Raw genomic sequence first — 15,746 nt, 5'->3', positions numbered from 1 at the left:
TCAATAAATAATTGTCTTTTGAAAAAATGATGGATGCATAATTGTTAACCATATGATATAATTGTATAAATAATTGTTTTTGAAATAGTGATAGATGAATAATTTTTAACCACATGATATAATTGTATCGAAATGATATTAATATAGAAGAAAATACCATATAAGGTTTGATTAGCTATAACTTATATATAAAAAGATATGAACCCTAAACTGAAGACAATATCTTGACCTTGCTCATTATATACATAATGGTTTGCTGTAGTTTTGTATAGTTTTAAATGGAAATTTGAATAAATACACAAGACAATAGACCATTACTTCTACAATGTAATAGAGGAGCACATTGCCTGGAATGAAACTAACCACACACCATGTCTTATTGATATTTTGCTTAAAATCTATGCAAATAAAAATATAGAGTACAGTTCTCAACTAAGTAAAAACATATTAAAGGTGTCATTGTTTTCAGAAAAGCCCTATTTTGAGGGAAAGGTACAATTTACCAATAAACATAGTGGTACAATTTACCAATAGAAATAGTGGAGTAGGCTTTCGTGCTAGCCCATGACAATAAAATTCCATGCATAGATTATGCGTCACCCCAAAAGATATAAAATATAATAATTTGGAAACCAAACCAAATGTATATTAATTGATATAAAAGAATTATGTACATGATGTACATATAAGATATAAAATATAATAATTTGGAAACCAAACCAAATGTATATTAATTGATATAAAAGAATTATGTACATGATGTACATATAAGTGCATATAGGAAAAAATTGAATTAGTTCCCGGGTCTTGTTGGACTTCAATAACTACCCAAAATAACCATATCATTAACTTTAAGGATTAGTTATCTCACATTCCTCTTTTCATCCGAAGGGATGTACCAAAATCCAAGAATTAGAGCAAATGCATTTCAGCCAAGAGCTGAATGTCTCTCAAGAAATGGCATTTAAGAATGACCACAAACCAACATGGGAGAAATCGAGGTCTGAACAAACACCAACTCTTGAACCTTCATAGTATTTCTCAGAACAACAAAAAATGTGGTTTTGTGACCACAAACTCTGGAACTATCACAATAGTTCCTCGAACAATTCCATATATAGAATTGCTCAATCAACTCAACCAACTCAACTTAGGCTTAGGCTCACTAGATATCTCAAACTCAAACTTGTAACAGACCATCAACAATTCCCCTTTAGTCAGATATAGTATGAGAAACAACTATGTTCACATGATAGTGCAACATCTACACTCGCACAATGCAATGTATTTACACACTCGCACAATGAAACAAAAAATCACATAGTTAATCACTTCTCTGCACCTTCCTAAACTCCACTTGGATATAGAACTTGACATCAACAAGTAAATAGATAAGCATGGGCTCACAAAAACACTATTTCTCCTTTGATCACTTGTTAAGGAATTTGGAGGTGTAGATCTTCGTCTAATGAGGAAAACACCTTGTACAATATTCAAAATGTTGAGGGTAGTGTTGGGTTGTGTTATATTCTTTCCATGACTAGCCCACATAGTTAATCGGGGTGTTAGAGGGGGGGGGGGTGGAGCCCCCCTTCATTGCGCCGATTGTGTAGCGGGGGGGCAGGTCACAGGGGGTTTGAGGCGTACCTGTAACCCCACTTTATGGGGTCCAAGGCATCGCCCTAAAATTTTTTGGTTTTGGACACTATGTTAGGATGGGCAGACCCACCTATGGTTTTGTGCATGATTTTCGCACATGTTTTTGGATGCGATGGTTCTCGGTCCATGGTATTGGACGCGATGGTTTTCGGTTCATGGTATTGGATGCTTCGGCTTGTATAAATCAGTATTATAACATTGAAAGGAACATAATGAAAAATCATGCTGGTAGTCCCAGTTTTGGGATCTAGGGAAAAATCTCTATGTATATGTGTTTTATGTGTTATGCTCTCGCATTGTTTATTTTCTGTGTTTTAGAATTCGTATGCAGGGAATTTCTGTACAAGGTTAAAACCTACAAGTAGGAAGTGAGAATAAAAACCCTTATAAAAAGTAGAAAAAAAATTATTTTCCAATGCTATCACTCTCTTCAACCAATTGGCCCAATAAAATATGCCACCAAAAAACATTTACTTCTCAAAAATAACTCTTGGGCCAAAATCTCACATATACTCAATGTTTTGGCACACTTATTTCATTGAATAATTGAATTATCTATGCAATTAATTGAATTATCTATGCAATTTCACCTTTAACCATGAATGCGAATAAAATTCTCCATAATTACTCCATTCTTTCAATCAACTACCATTTGGAAGTTCTATACAAAAAATTTGTTCATAAAATTCAAATTAACTCTTGAACTTTTAACTGTGATGGTTAAATTTTCCAATGAAACCAACCTCTTTTATATATCTTTTTAGTATCCAAACTCAAGAATGAACCTTAATTTCTACCCGCCTCAAGACTTATCCCTCCAAAACTAATGCTTGGAAATATTCAATAAGAATTATTTTTAGTCAAAACTTAATAAAAGCCCCAATATATATATATATATACATATATATATATATCATTATTCATGACTTCACTTAAACCCATAAAACAAAATTTGCTTTTAAGTGATATTATCCATACCTCTTTTTACTGTACCTTGGTGGAATTTAATTCCAACTGCAACATAAACAGCTGGAAAGAAATCCGATTTGCTGTAGATATTCCAGACTGTTGGATGCCTCAAAGTCGTGCTTGATATTTTGCACATTACTGTGCATTAAATTTTCAGAATTAAATTCCCCTGTAACAGCCGACTTCATTTCTTCAAAAGGCATCACTGCTTGCTGCATTCAATACGTAGATAAGCTTTAGAAGATATTTTTATTATCTTATTGTTTAAAGTCAAATATGTTTTTAACATATAAATGTAATGAACAACAGTTCTTTTTTTATGTTAGAAGAATGATAGAGAGTTTTTTTTGTAACGCACAGCAGTGCTGAAACTGTAATTTTCTGAGATAGTGAAAAATTGGTTTGTGGAACTGAAGCGTTCCTGTTGTAATCCCTCTGTCAAGAGGAAGATGCTCTTCAGCATAATCTCTTGTGAAAATCCCTCTATGTGAGGAAGACATTTTTGTAACAGTTGGTTTATTGTTAATGAATACAAGTTTTTTTTGTGTGTTGCTGAAACACCGTAAGCAGAAAATAGTTTCTCGGCGTCAAAACAGAGTGTTGCTGAAACACCATTGCTGAAACACTGCATTCAGCAATTGACGAAACTGCGTTGCTGAAACACCGTATTCCGCAAACGACGTTTATTTCCGATGTGTTAAAACATAGTATTGTTCTGTTTTGTTCAGTTTTGTTTGGAATTATCAGAAATTCCCAACATGGTATCAGAGCTTGTCTACGCACTCAGTGAGTCAAAAACAGAGTTTGTTTTTTCACTGTAGGAGCTGTAAGAAGCTTATTGAGCAGAATTTCTCTAGTAGAGAAAGTTTATTGCTTGTTTTTAATTATACAGTCAGTATCTCTTCTTTACTTATACAGGTTAAGATGGCAAATGCTGGAACTGGTTTGACAAATCCCCAACTGCCACATTTTAATGGGAAAAATCACAGTTATTGGTCCATAACAATGAAAGCATTGTTTTCTTCTCAAAGAATATGGGAGCTGGTTGAAACTAACTATGCTGAACCTGCAGATGCAACATCATTGGCAGCTTTGACAGTAGCAGAAAAAGACTAGTTGAAGAGCGACAGGAAGAAGGATGCCAAAGCCCTCTTTTTTCTCTTCTAATCAGTACATGAAAGTGTTTTTCCACGGATTGCAGCAGCAACAAAATCCAAGGAGGCATGGGATATTCTCAAAACTGCCTATCAAGGCATGGAGAAAGTGAAGACTGCAAAGTTGCAGATGTTGAGGAGAGACTTTGAAACACTCATCATGAAGGAATCTGATACAATAGATTCATTCTTCACTCAGGTTATTGGGTTGATAACCCAGATAAGATCTCATGGTGAGATTCTTGAAGAAAGAAGGATTGTAGAGAAGATCTTGAGAATTTTACCCTCAAGGTTTGAATCTATTATGGTAGCAATAGAAGAAACAAAGGATCTCTCACAGTTCACAGTAGATGAACTGAGTGCTTCTCTTATGTCTCATGAACATAGACTGAGTAGAGGAACAGATTCCTCTTTTGAGCAAGCATTCAAGACTCATATGTCTTTTGGCCAAGGAAAAGGTCGAGGCAGAGCAAATAACAGAGGTCATGGAAGAAGCCAAAACAAAGGCAGAAATAATCCTGCAAGCACAAGTGGAAGGAGCTGCAATCAGAACCAAGATGAAGGTTCAAGCAAACATCAAGCTCATGGACAAAGGTATGACAAATCCCAAGTCCAATGTCATTATTGTAAGAAATATGGGCACTACGCCAATGAATGTAGGAAAAAACAAAATGACATGAATAGTAGGTAGAATGCTAATTTTTCAAATGAAGAAGATAAGAATCCAAAGATTGTGCTGTTAACATGTAACATTTCACAAGAAAAACAAGAAGATTTTTTGTTCTTAGACTCAGGTTTTAGTAATCACATGACTGGAAATATTGCAATGTTTGCCAATCTGGATGAAAATGTGAAATATGAGGTAACAACAGTAACTGATAGTAAGATATCTGTCAAGGGTAAGGGCAGAGTTAGTATCCAAGCAAGAAATGGACAACAGATGATTGTGCCAGAGGTATACTATGTACCTGGTCTGAAATGTAATCTTTTGAGCATTGGACAACTCATTGACAAAGGTTACAATGTGTTCTTCAAAGATGATATGTGTACAATCAGAGACATACGTCCAAGTAAGAAGATCGTTGCACAAGTGTAGATGACTAGCAATAGAATGTTTCCTCTCAAACTCAGGGCAGATTTGAAGGAAGGAAGAACTATTACAGCTGTAACACAAGAAGTCTTTCAGGAACAAGTGAAAGATGAGAATTGGTTGTGGCACTTGATATTTGGACATCTCAATTTCGGAGGCTTGAATCTGTTGCACAGAAAGGGAATGGTGAAGGGATTGCCATTGATCGAGAAACGGACAGCCTTTGTGAAGGCTGCATCTTGGGCAAGCAACACAAAGAAAGCTTTCCAGCAGGAAAGAGTATAAGGGCAAAAGCACCATTGGAAATTGTTCACTCTGATGTGTGTGGACCAATGCAAATACCATCATTTGCCGAAAATAAATATGTTTTAACTTTCATTGATGATTACACCAGAAAGACATGGGTGTATATGCTGAAACAGAAGAGTGAAGTGTTTGAGAAATTCTGCCACTTCAAAACTCTTGTTGAGAAGCAGTGTGGGCATTATATCAAAGTGCTCAGAACAGATAGAGGAGGAGAGTACATCTCCAAAGACTTTCTGCGTTTTTGCAGAGAGAATGGCATACAAAAGCAGTTCACCGCGAGGTATACACCTCAGGAAAACGATGTTGCCGAAAGGAAGAATAGGACCATTCTTGACATGGTGAGAAGTATGCTGAAGGCAAAACACTTGCTGCATGAGTATTGGGCAGAAGCTGTCACTTGCGCAGTTTACATCTTGAATAGATGCCCAACTAAAGCTGTCATAAACAAAATACTAGAAGAAGCATGGAGTGGTCAAAAGCAAACTGTCACTCACATGAGAGTATTCGGTTGTGTAGCGTATGCACATGTACCAGATCAGCTAAGGAAGAAGCTTGAGAGTAAGGGGGAGAAGTGTGTCTTTATTGGCTATTGTGATGAGTCAAAAGCATAAAAACTCTATAATCCATCCACCAAGAAATTGATAGTAAGCAGAGCAGTTCATTGAAGATGAAGCCTGGGATGGAAGCTTAGAGAAGACAGTGAATGTGAAGACAATTATGTCTTACGAAGAAGAAGAGGAAGGGACAACAACAAATAATCCTTCCTTGGTGGCTCCTCCTCCACCACAGCAAGTACAACAAACCACACCACAAGCTCGAATTTGAACAGCCTTGAGAAGTCAAGGAAGTGCTTCTCCAAGCACACCACAGGGATCAGAAATACCCTCAAGTTCGGATGGAACTCCAAGCACACCAAGAAGACCAAGATTCAGAAATCTGAATGAGATTTATGAACAAGGAGAGGTAAGTAACAATACCGGTCTGAATTCATTATTCTCTTTGTATTGTCATGTTGATGACCCAGTTCATTTTGAAGATGTTGTAAATGAAGATAAATGGATTGAAGCAATGAATGAAGAAATTGGTGCAATTGAGAAGAGTAAAACATGGGAGTTAGTGGACCTCCCTGAAGGAAAAGATGCCATTGGAGTTAAGTGGGTCTATAAGACCAAAGGCAATGCTGAAGGCAAGATTGACAGGCACAACGCAAGACTTGTTGTGAAAGGCCACAAGCAGCAACAAGGCAAAGACTATGATGAAACCTTTGAACCAGAAGCAAGGATGGAAACAGTCAGAACAATGTTGTCTATTGTTGCACAACACAAATGTAAGATTTATCAGATGGATGTTAAATCTGCATTCCTGAGTGGAGTGTTAAAAGAAGATGTTTATGTTGAACAACCTCCAGGCTATGAAGTTGAAGGCCAAGAGCATAAAGTTTGCAAACTAAAGAAGGCTCTTTATGGGCTGAAGCAAGCTCCAAGAGCATGGTACAACAGAATAGATGCTTATCTGATTGAGAATGGGTTTGATAAGTGTGATGGTGAACCCACACTCTACATAAAGGAGAATGACGGTAAGATTCTTATTGTTGTTTTATATGTAGATGATTTGATTTTTACTAGCAATGATGCTTCTCTCATTGCTGATTTTAAAGCAGTCATGAAAAGTGAATTTGAAATGACTGACTTGGGCTTCTTAAGATATTTTCTTGGAATTGAAGTAGACCAAAGTGAAAATGGTGTTTTCATTTCTCAAGTTAAATATGTAGAAGCAGTGTTGAAGAGATTTAACATGCAGAATAGCAAGGCAGCTATGACTCCAACTATATGGGGTTGAAATTGACCAAAGAAGACAACAACAAGGATTTTGATCCAAAATTGTACAAGAGCATAGCTGGTAGCCTTATGTACTTGACTGCAACTAGGCCAGACATTATGCACGCTGTGAGTTTAATCTCCAGATTTATGGAAAGACCGAAAGAAACTCATTGGCAGGCAACCAATAGGATTCTAAGGTATGTGAATGGAACGAAGGGGTTTGGTACTTTATACTCCTCTTCTGAAAGTTTCATGTTGACAGGTTACACTGACAGTGATTGGGCTGGAAGTGTTGATGATAGGAAAAGCACATCGGGATATGTGTTTCATATGCGATCGAGAACCATCTCATGGGCTTCCAAGAAGCAACTAGTTGTGTCTTTGTCAACAGCAGAGGCAGAGTATGTGGCAGCAACAGCAGCAGCATGCCAAGCAGTGTGGCTGAGAAGAGTTCTCAGATATTTGTGTCATGAACAAGAAAAGGGCACAACCATTTACTGTGACAATAGCTCAGCAATAGCATTGTCTAAAATCTCTGTTTTTCATAAAAGGACAAAGCACATAGACACCAAATTTCACTTCATACGTGAATTGGTTAACAATGGTGAGATTGTTTTGCAGCACTGTAGAACAGAGGATCAGTTAGCTGACATCTTGACAAAACCATTGCGAAAGAAAAGTTTTGATCATTTCAGGAAACGCCTGGGTATGCAGAAAAACCCAGCAGTTGAAATTAAGGGGGAGTGGGAGTGTTGGAATTTAATTCCAACTGCAACATAAACAGCTGGACAGAAATCTGATTTGCTGTAGATATTACAGACTGTTGGATGCTTCAAAGTCGTGCTTGATATTTTACATATTACTGTGCATTAAATTTTCAGAATTAAATTCCCCTGTAACAACCGAGTTCGTTTCTTCAAAAGGGATCACCGCTTACTACATTCAATACACAGATAAACTTTAGAAGATATTTTTATTATCTTATTGTTTAAAGTCAAATATGTTTTTAACATATAAATGTAATGAACAACAGTTCTTTTTTATGTTAGAAGAATGATAGAGATTTTTTTTTGTAACGCACAGCAGTGCTGAAACTGTAATTTTCTGAGATAGTGAAAAATTGGTTTGTGGAACTGAAGCGTTCCTGTTGTAATCCCTCTGTCAAGAGGAAGATGCTCTTCAGCATAATCTCTTGTGAAAATCCCTCTATGTGAGGAAGACATTTTTGTAACAGTTGGTTTATTGTTAATGAATACAAGTTTTTTTTGTGTGTTGTTGAAACACTGTAACTAGAAAATAGTTTCTCGGCGTCAAAACAGAGCGTTGCTGAAACACCGTTGCTGAAACACTGCATTCAGCAATTGACGAAACTGTGTTGCTGAAACACCGTATTCCGCAAACGATTTTTATTTCCGCTGTGTTAAAAAAGAGTATTGTTCTGTTTTGTTTAGTTTTGTTTGGAATTATCAGAAATTCCCAACATACCTGGCTTTGAACATGTGGATAACTCGTACTTCTTTTGTCTTTCTGTTGGACTGAACTGAAAATCTCTTCACCTTCAAACATTCCAACATCACATCTTAGCGACCGCTCTAATTATTCCTATGTTGAATGCTGAATTATTATTCTTTTAGACTGGGTTCACAAATTTAGGCTCTGAGGGTTATGAGGAATTAAGAAAACTGTTTCATAGTGTAATAGTTCCAAATATCCTCTACAGCCTGGAAGAGGAGCTTTTAGAAAAAAGGACTTAGACATATAAATAAAGATGACAAGAAGAATAACAACCATCCATTCTTGGATCATTTTATAAATTCCTTTTTCAAGAAATCATTTACCTTGTCCAGGCTTCCTGTGCTTTACATTAGTTATCCAAGTTGCTATAATTTTTATTTTTTTAATTGTTCTATGTTGACTTGAATTCATTAAGACACATCATTGATTCAAACCATATCAAACAACAGTTCCACTCCTCCTACAGTATCAATGTCGGGATTGATTTGCAAATTCTATTTAATTGAATTACACCCTGTGATTTGCAAGCTCTAACTTAGGTCAGTCGGTGATGCTCCACCCAAAAAATTTGAAGCGAAGCAATGGTTTTGGCTAAGCACTTAAATAAGATGTTCTATGCCCCATAGTAAAATTAAATTAATGCCTCCGAAAAAACCCACATTCCTCAATAAGACGGCACTCTGATCATGCGTCCTGCTCTTTGCAACAAGGAAAACCCTCAAACTTTTTCACGCTGATCAATGCTGCCACTCAATTGCTTCTCCACTCGATGGACTGGTTGGCCGATTCAGCTAGTCAAACTGCAAAATCTTTGATTGTTGTTAAAATGTATATTCGCCTTCGAATGCCTAACTATTATGTCTACATTTCTCTTGAGAAAAAGGTTTTATGCCTTCACCAGTCGAGGGAAGAAAATGCTGCCTTTGAATCATATGAAGGAACAAATTTTTGACTCACATAGTCGCTTCCAATTATTAATCGAATAACTGCAACAAAACAATCATTCATTGTTCCTCTGACATACAACACGACTAACAGAACTCGAACTCCAGCAGCAACAACAACAACAAGCACCCTCAAAATAAACAATGTCTTCCTCTTTCACACAGCTTAGTGGCCATGTAAGCCAAAGGAGAAAAAACTAGTGACTCATTCTCGCAGATAAACCTATCCTCTGATACCACTATAAAACTTAATAAATTGGGAAATACATATAGGAAACAATTGATTAGTTCCAGGGCTTCTTGGACTCCAATAACTACTCAACCTAACCCTATCAGTAACCCTGAGAATTAGTTATCTAACAAAAGAATTAACAATCCACATATATATTCCATTTCACTATGGAAAATTAAGACATTCATTTTTATCATCTATTTATATCTCAAAATAATCAAATTTAAATAGTGCAAAAAATGATAAATTAAATGCAAGTGAAATCAAGGTCGACTAATAACACAAAGTTGCATGCTTCCTTACTCATTTCAAGGATCCAATGGAAGAATAGGGATTTTAACATTAATTGGTTTGATTTGGATGCAGATGGGATTCTTCTCAACCACGAAAAACCACATGTTAAGTCTTAAATAGAGCACAGAACTAGAAAGGATGAAATAAGATTTCCTTATTATGAATAAAGGATTTTTTAGCTTATTGTTGAACGTCCTCCGCACATCTCTCCAAAAAAGCTTGGAGGAAATAATAAGCATATTTTCACAAAATCCTGAAGGTAATTATAAATACACGACGTTGATATTTAAATACATCTTGATAATCAATATTGATATATTTATATAATTGTTTATTGATATATTTATATAAATGTTTAGAGGGAAAACTCATAAATCTTCGCCCATATTTACTTGACTAAACATTAGTCGTACACAATTCTAACCATCTATTTAATTAAAAAATTTCATTTTAGATGCTGAATAATTATACTAGATTTATCTGTGCATTTCAATCGTTAATTCTCCTAGTGGCATACTCGCGCAATGTATTCAATCATTAACATTTGACAAAGTTATTTTCAAGGAAATTGATTGTTTTTGGCCTGTCAATTACAAATCCAACTAGTGCATGAGAGAAAGATTCAAAACTCCATATTGCAATTTTCTACCTTGCATTGTACATTTTTTCTGTTAGAAATTAATGGAGAATAGGTTACGTAGTTATGATTTTCTCTTTATTTCACATTCAGTTCCTATTAATTAGGAATCAGTTTTTGCCTATGTATTTATTTAATTCCTGATGATTAATGAATAAGTAAAGCGAATGCATTTGCTGGAGGGAGCTCTTGGTGATCTGCACCTGTGAGCTCCCGTGTGTTTGTCCAAACTTCTGTCTTATGCATTTCTTATCATGGTATCAGAGCATAGTGCTGGGAATCCTGTAAGCTGAAGCTGTGCGTGACTTTGGAAGGCTGCAAAGACGTGGCCGGCTGGTGCCTGCGTCGAGAAGGAGGTGTAGAGGGTCTCAGGTCGGGGTGTGCAGCTTTGAGTTATGTGTAGGTCCTGATTCGAATTCCTCTGGCCTCCAATCTGACATAGACGGACAGCTCTTCGAACGTTGTTTCCAGCCGTGTCCTTAGACGCTGATTTGGTCACCCATGGCTTCCTGAGTCCTTCGTCAGGGTTTGTTCTCAGGGAGGGTATCCAGTGTCTTCTAGTAAGAAAAAGCTGAAGAAATTCGAGGAATGAGCGCTTTCGGGGTTCTGTTGAACTCATCCTCGGAATTCAGGGTTTCCTGCGTAGGATTGGTTTGATGTTGTTTTGGCATTCAATCTGATAGATTTTCAAGAGGAAAAGTATAGGAGGGTTTCGGTGGATCGAGTGGGCAAGGGAATGCCCGGAGAGTTTCAAAGGTTTGCCATTTGGTTGTGTTGATCTGAGAGCAGAGAAACTCTCGTTGTTGGCAGAAGAAACTGTGGTGGCAACATGGAGCGATCTTCTGTATAGATCGTGAGTCGTGGTGGGAGGAACCAGTAAGAGCCGAAAACCCAAAGAGCAGAGGTGGACTGTGGCAGCGAAGGAGCTCGAAGGTTGAGCGTGGAGGCTGTTGGGAGGTCGAGCGGAGAAGCTCGTGTGTTGTAGTGGTGGATTGTTGTGATAATCGAGAGTTGTTCGGTTTTTTAAGTTGCCGGGGTAACCTGTTTTTTTTTTCAAGATGAATTCTCAGATGGCAGATTATTTAAATGAAAGCAGCAAATTGGATGGTTCCAATTACATAAATTGGAAATTTAAGCTTCAGACTTTGCTTGAAGGTCAGAATACCTACAGCATTGTCATCGGTGATGAAGGTAAGCCAACTGTTGCAAATGGTGGAACGAATGCAACAACTCAAGAATGGGAGAAAAGGGAGCTGAAGGCAAAGGTCCTACTAAAATTGTCAGTTAAAGATTGCATTATCCCTCATATTCGGGATTGCAAGACAACGAATGAGATTTGGACAACTCTCAAAGACATGTATGAAATCAAGAACACCAGCCGAACCTTGTTCCTCAGGAAGAAGATCCTCTCAATCAAGATGGAGGGGAATGAGTTTGCTTCGTCATTCTTATCTCGGATAAAGGAAGTTAAAGATAAACTATCTGATATCGGTCAAACCGTGGCAAATGATGATCTGGTGACAATCACCATGAACGGTATGAAAGATGACTATTAGATGTTTATAACTGGATTGAATGCAAGGGAAAAGCCTCCAAGTTTTGAAGAACTTACTGGAATTTTGCTACATGAAGAGGAAAGGAGGTCGTCTCTCAAGCCTCAAGATCCAGATCTTGCATCGATAACAAAGTTGAAGGCAAAAGGGAGAGCGATGGCTGATTAGAGGAGGGGTAGCACATCAAAAATGACGCCACAAGGTATGACCTCGTATAGAAATGATTCTGCTCCTGAATGTTTTTATTGTGGTAAGATAGGCCATATTGCTAAATTTTGTCGCAAGAAGAAGGCAAATCAAGAGAGGTACAATAAGAAAAGGCATGCAGGTCATTTGGCAGATGCAGATGCAGATACAGACCCAGATCAAAATCTGGATGTTATACTATTTATGGCCGAGAGTGACACTGCTATTGAGGAGGATGAATCAGATATTTGGATCGTGGATTCTGGAGCCTCCTCGCATATGTCAGGTAAAAAGCAATGGTTCATAAATTTTAAAGAATCCAACGCTGGAGTAAAAGTCTATCTTGGAGATAATAGTGGGTACGAGATCAAGGGACATGGAGATGTCCTTGTTACTCTGCCTGATGGTAAGATCAGGAATATATCTGATGTGTGGTATGTTCGTGGCATTAAGAAGAACCAGATTTCTGTGTCCAAGATTACAGATCAGGACCTCAAGGTAGAATTTTTTAAATCTTATTGCATTATTAAATATTTGTTGGATCAGATGAAGCCCATTGCTACAGGTATTCGCATAGGAGGACTCTACAAGTTGGATGTGAAAAGTATGCCTCAGCAAGCCTTGATGACGTCAAATAAGTCTGCTGAAAGGAGCCGGGACAACAGGTATCCATCATCAATGGTACCTGTTGAGAAGGTAATTGGAGCGCTTCACACCCGAATGCTTCCGTTTCAATTGCTATCCCGGCCCCTAAACCCGAAGAAAATGAAGATCGACTCCGACACCAACCACAGCAGCGAAATTCACGACGAGAGCCTGGATATTCTTCCCACGGTGGTTCCCAATTCGGCATCGGTTTTGGCCCCGTCGAGTCTGGAGATGAAGAACCAGACGACGCTTTCCCGTCACCTGTACCAGGGAGCCGAGGAGGGTAGTCGCTTTTTAGAAGATGGGTTTTCAGCCCATGAGTTTTTCAATAAGGGATACTCTTACACCTACGACGATGTAATTTTTCACCCTTACCATATTGATTTAGCTACAGAAGCAGTGGATTTGACTACCTATCTCACAAGAAACATAATCCTTAGAACACCATGCCTGTCGTCTCCCATGGACACTGTTACAGAATCTTCAATGGCAGCAGCCATGGCTGCCCTGGGAGGAATAGGTTTTATTCATTACAACAATCTCCCACATGAGCAGGCTGATCTCGTGAAAAAGGCCAAAAGCCAACGAGTTGGGTTTGTTCGTGATCCGTTTTGTTTGTTGCCAACTGACAGTATTCATAAAATTGATGCCCTGAAGGAGAGGCAGGGCTTTCTGTGTGCATTAGTTACAGAATCAGGGACCATTGGATCTAAGCTTTTAGGGATAGTTACAAACAGGGACTTGGATTTTGTTGCAGATAGGTATACTCAAGTTAGTGAAGTCATGACCTGGGATATTATCACAGCCCCTGCAGGCTGCAGTTTGGAAGAGGCTACAAAAATTCTGATTGATAATAAGGTCAAGTATCTTCCTCTGGTTTCAGAGAATGATGAGTCCGTTATGGAACTTTTATTTAGAGATGATGTGAAGAGAATCAAACAGAGTCCTCCTCTTGGTAGTCCATCTCTTGGACCTGATGGCAAGATACTTGTTGGAGCAGCAATTGGGACTAGAGAAAGTGATAAAGAGAGGCTTCGGCTTCTCGTCGATGCCGGTGTGAACGTAGTTATTCTTGATAGCTCACAGGGAGATTCCATATACCAGAGAGATATGCTGGGCTATACTAAGCGGGCTTATCCTCACTTGGATGTGATTGCGGGCAATGTAGTGACTGCCAATCAGGCCAGGAATTTGATAAGTGCAGGGGCAGATGCCCTTAGAGTTGGAATGGGATCGGGCTCGATATGCACTACACAGGAAGTATGTGCTGTTGGAAGGGGACAGGCAACAACAGTCTACAAAGTTGCATCTGTCGCAAGAGAAAGTGGTGTACCTATCATTGCTGATGGTGGAATTTCAAATTCAGGGCACATTGTTAAAGCCTTGGCGTTGGGAGCATCTACTGTCATGATGGGAAGCTTTCTTGCAGGCACAGAGGAGTCTCCTGGTGATTACTTTGTTCAAGATGGGCAACGCCTTAAAAAGTACAGAGGGATGGGTTCTCTTGAAGCCATGGCAAAAGGAAGTGATACAAGATATCTGGGTGATAAATCTAAGCTGAAAATTGCTCAAGGGGTTTCAGGGGCGGTGGCTGATAAAGGTTCTGTTTTGAGAATGATTCCTTATACGATGCATGCAGTCAAACAAGGCTTCCAAGATCTTGGAGTGTCATCTCTGCAGGATGCTCACAACAATTGCAAATCGGAAGCCAGCACAAATTTTGCTGATGCACTTAGATCGGTGGGTGCTCAAGCTGAAGTAAGACTATATGAAGGAAAGACACACGCATCTGATGAAAGCATAGATCTTCCCAAGTGGGTACAATCTGTTGTGAGGGAAGAATGGACAGCCGAGGTATTTGATCTAGAACTCATGAGGTACAAGAACATCGAGGAGGAAATGGTGGGCATGCCTCAAATCGCAATGGTCTGTGTGTCCGTGCCCTCTGAGCAACGCCCGAAGATGAGTCATGTTGTGAAGATGATTGAAGAAATAAGAGGAGAACAATCACCTATGCGCGAATCCTTCGATTCACTATCTCAATCTCCTTCCGTGTCCAAGAACACAGGAACCACAATTCACTAAGCCACTAGGAAGACTGAAGTTTGATTTGTTTAGGGACATTTTAAGTGTGTTTAAAAATCCCTTTCTCCATTAAGGGGGGATGTTAGAAATTAATGGAGAATAGGTTACGTAGTTATGATTTTCTCTTTATTTGACATTCAGTTCCTATTAATTAGGAATCTGTTTTTGCCTATGTATCTATTTAATTCCTGATGATTAATGAATAAGTAAAGCGAATGCATTTGCTGGAGGGAGCTCCTGGTGATCTGCACCTGTGAGCTCCCGTGTGTTTGTCCAAACTTCTGTCTTCTGCATTTCTTATCATTTTCTCTACCTGTTGGCCGTAATTTTCACTTCTACCCTATCATCTCCATAACTAGTTTCCTAGTTTTATTAGTTTAATAAGAAATAATTGATATCAAAATAGCTACATTAAAACATCAAAGGACTCTGGTTTTGCAGAAATTCTAAGTGTGGTCAAAGGAAACACAAAAACGAACATTTGGAGCCAAATGTGTGGGGCTTGAATGAGGCTTAGGCCCAAAAACAATTGTACAACGCCCAAATGAGGCGCAGGTAAAACTATATTGGTGGAGGGGTCGGATGAGGCTAGGCACGCATAAGAGGGAATTCGTTTCCAGATCCTAATATGGTTGGGCCCGAATAAGGATGGCT

The 15,746-nt window shown here is 38.4% G+C and overlaps 1 protein-coding gene and 1 pseudogene across 1 annotated transcript; both read left to right on the top strand.

Moving 5' to 3' along the window:
- The first annotated feature begins 11,449 nt into the window (after positions 1–11,449).
- LOC149242170 (uncharacterized) lies at positions 11,450–12,176 on the top strand. Its single transcript, XM_089370779.1, has 2 exons — positions 11,450–11,464; positions 11,763–12,176. Exons 1-2 carry the CDS (start codon positions 11,450–11,452, stop codon positions 12,174–12,176), a joined length of 429 nt encoding a protein of 142 aa, XP_089226905.1.
- Positions 12,177–12,905: 729 nt separating this feature from the next.
- Positions 12,906–15,092, top strand: LOC149242169 (inosine-5'-monophosphate dehydrogenase pseudogene; annotated as a pseudogene).
- Positions 15,093–15,746: the final 654 nt, after the last annotated feature.

Source organism: Pinus tabuliformis, chromosome 8 (assembly GCF_031772625.1).
Source record: "Pinus tabuliformis cultivar Carrire ecotype Pingquan chromosome 8, CPIR1, whole genome shotgun sequence".
In the NCBI taxonomy this organism is placed as follows: domain Eukaryota; kingdom Viridiplantae; phylum Streptophyta; class Pinopsida; order Pinales; family Pinaceae; genus Pinus; species Pinus tabuliformis.
Note: the sequence above shows the minus strand (reverse complement) of the source record. Positions and strands in the feature narration are given on the sequence as shown.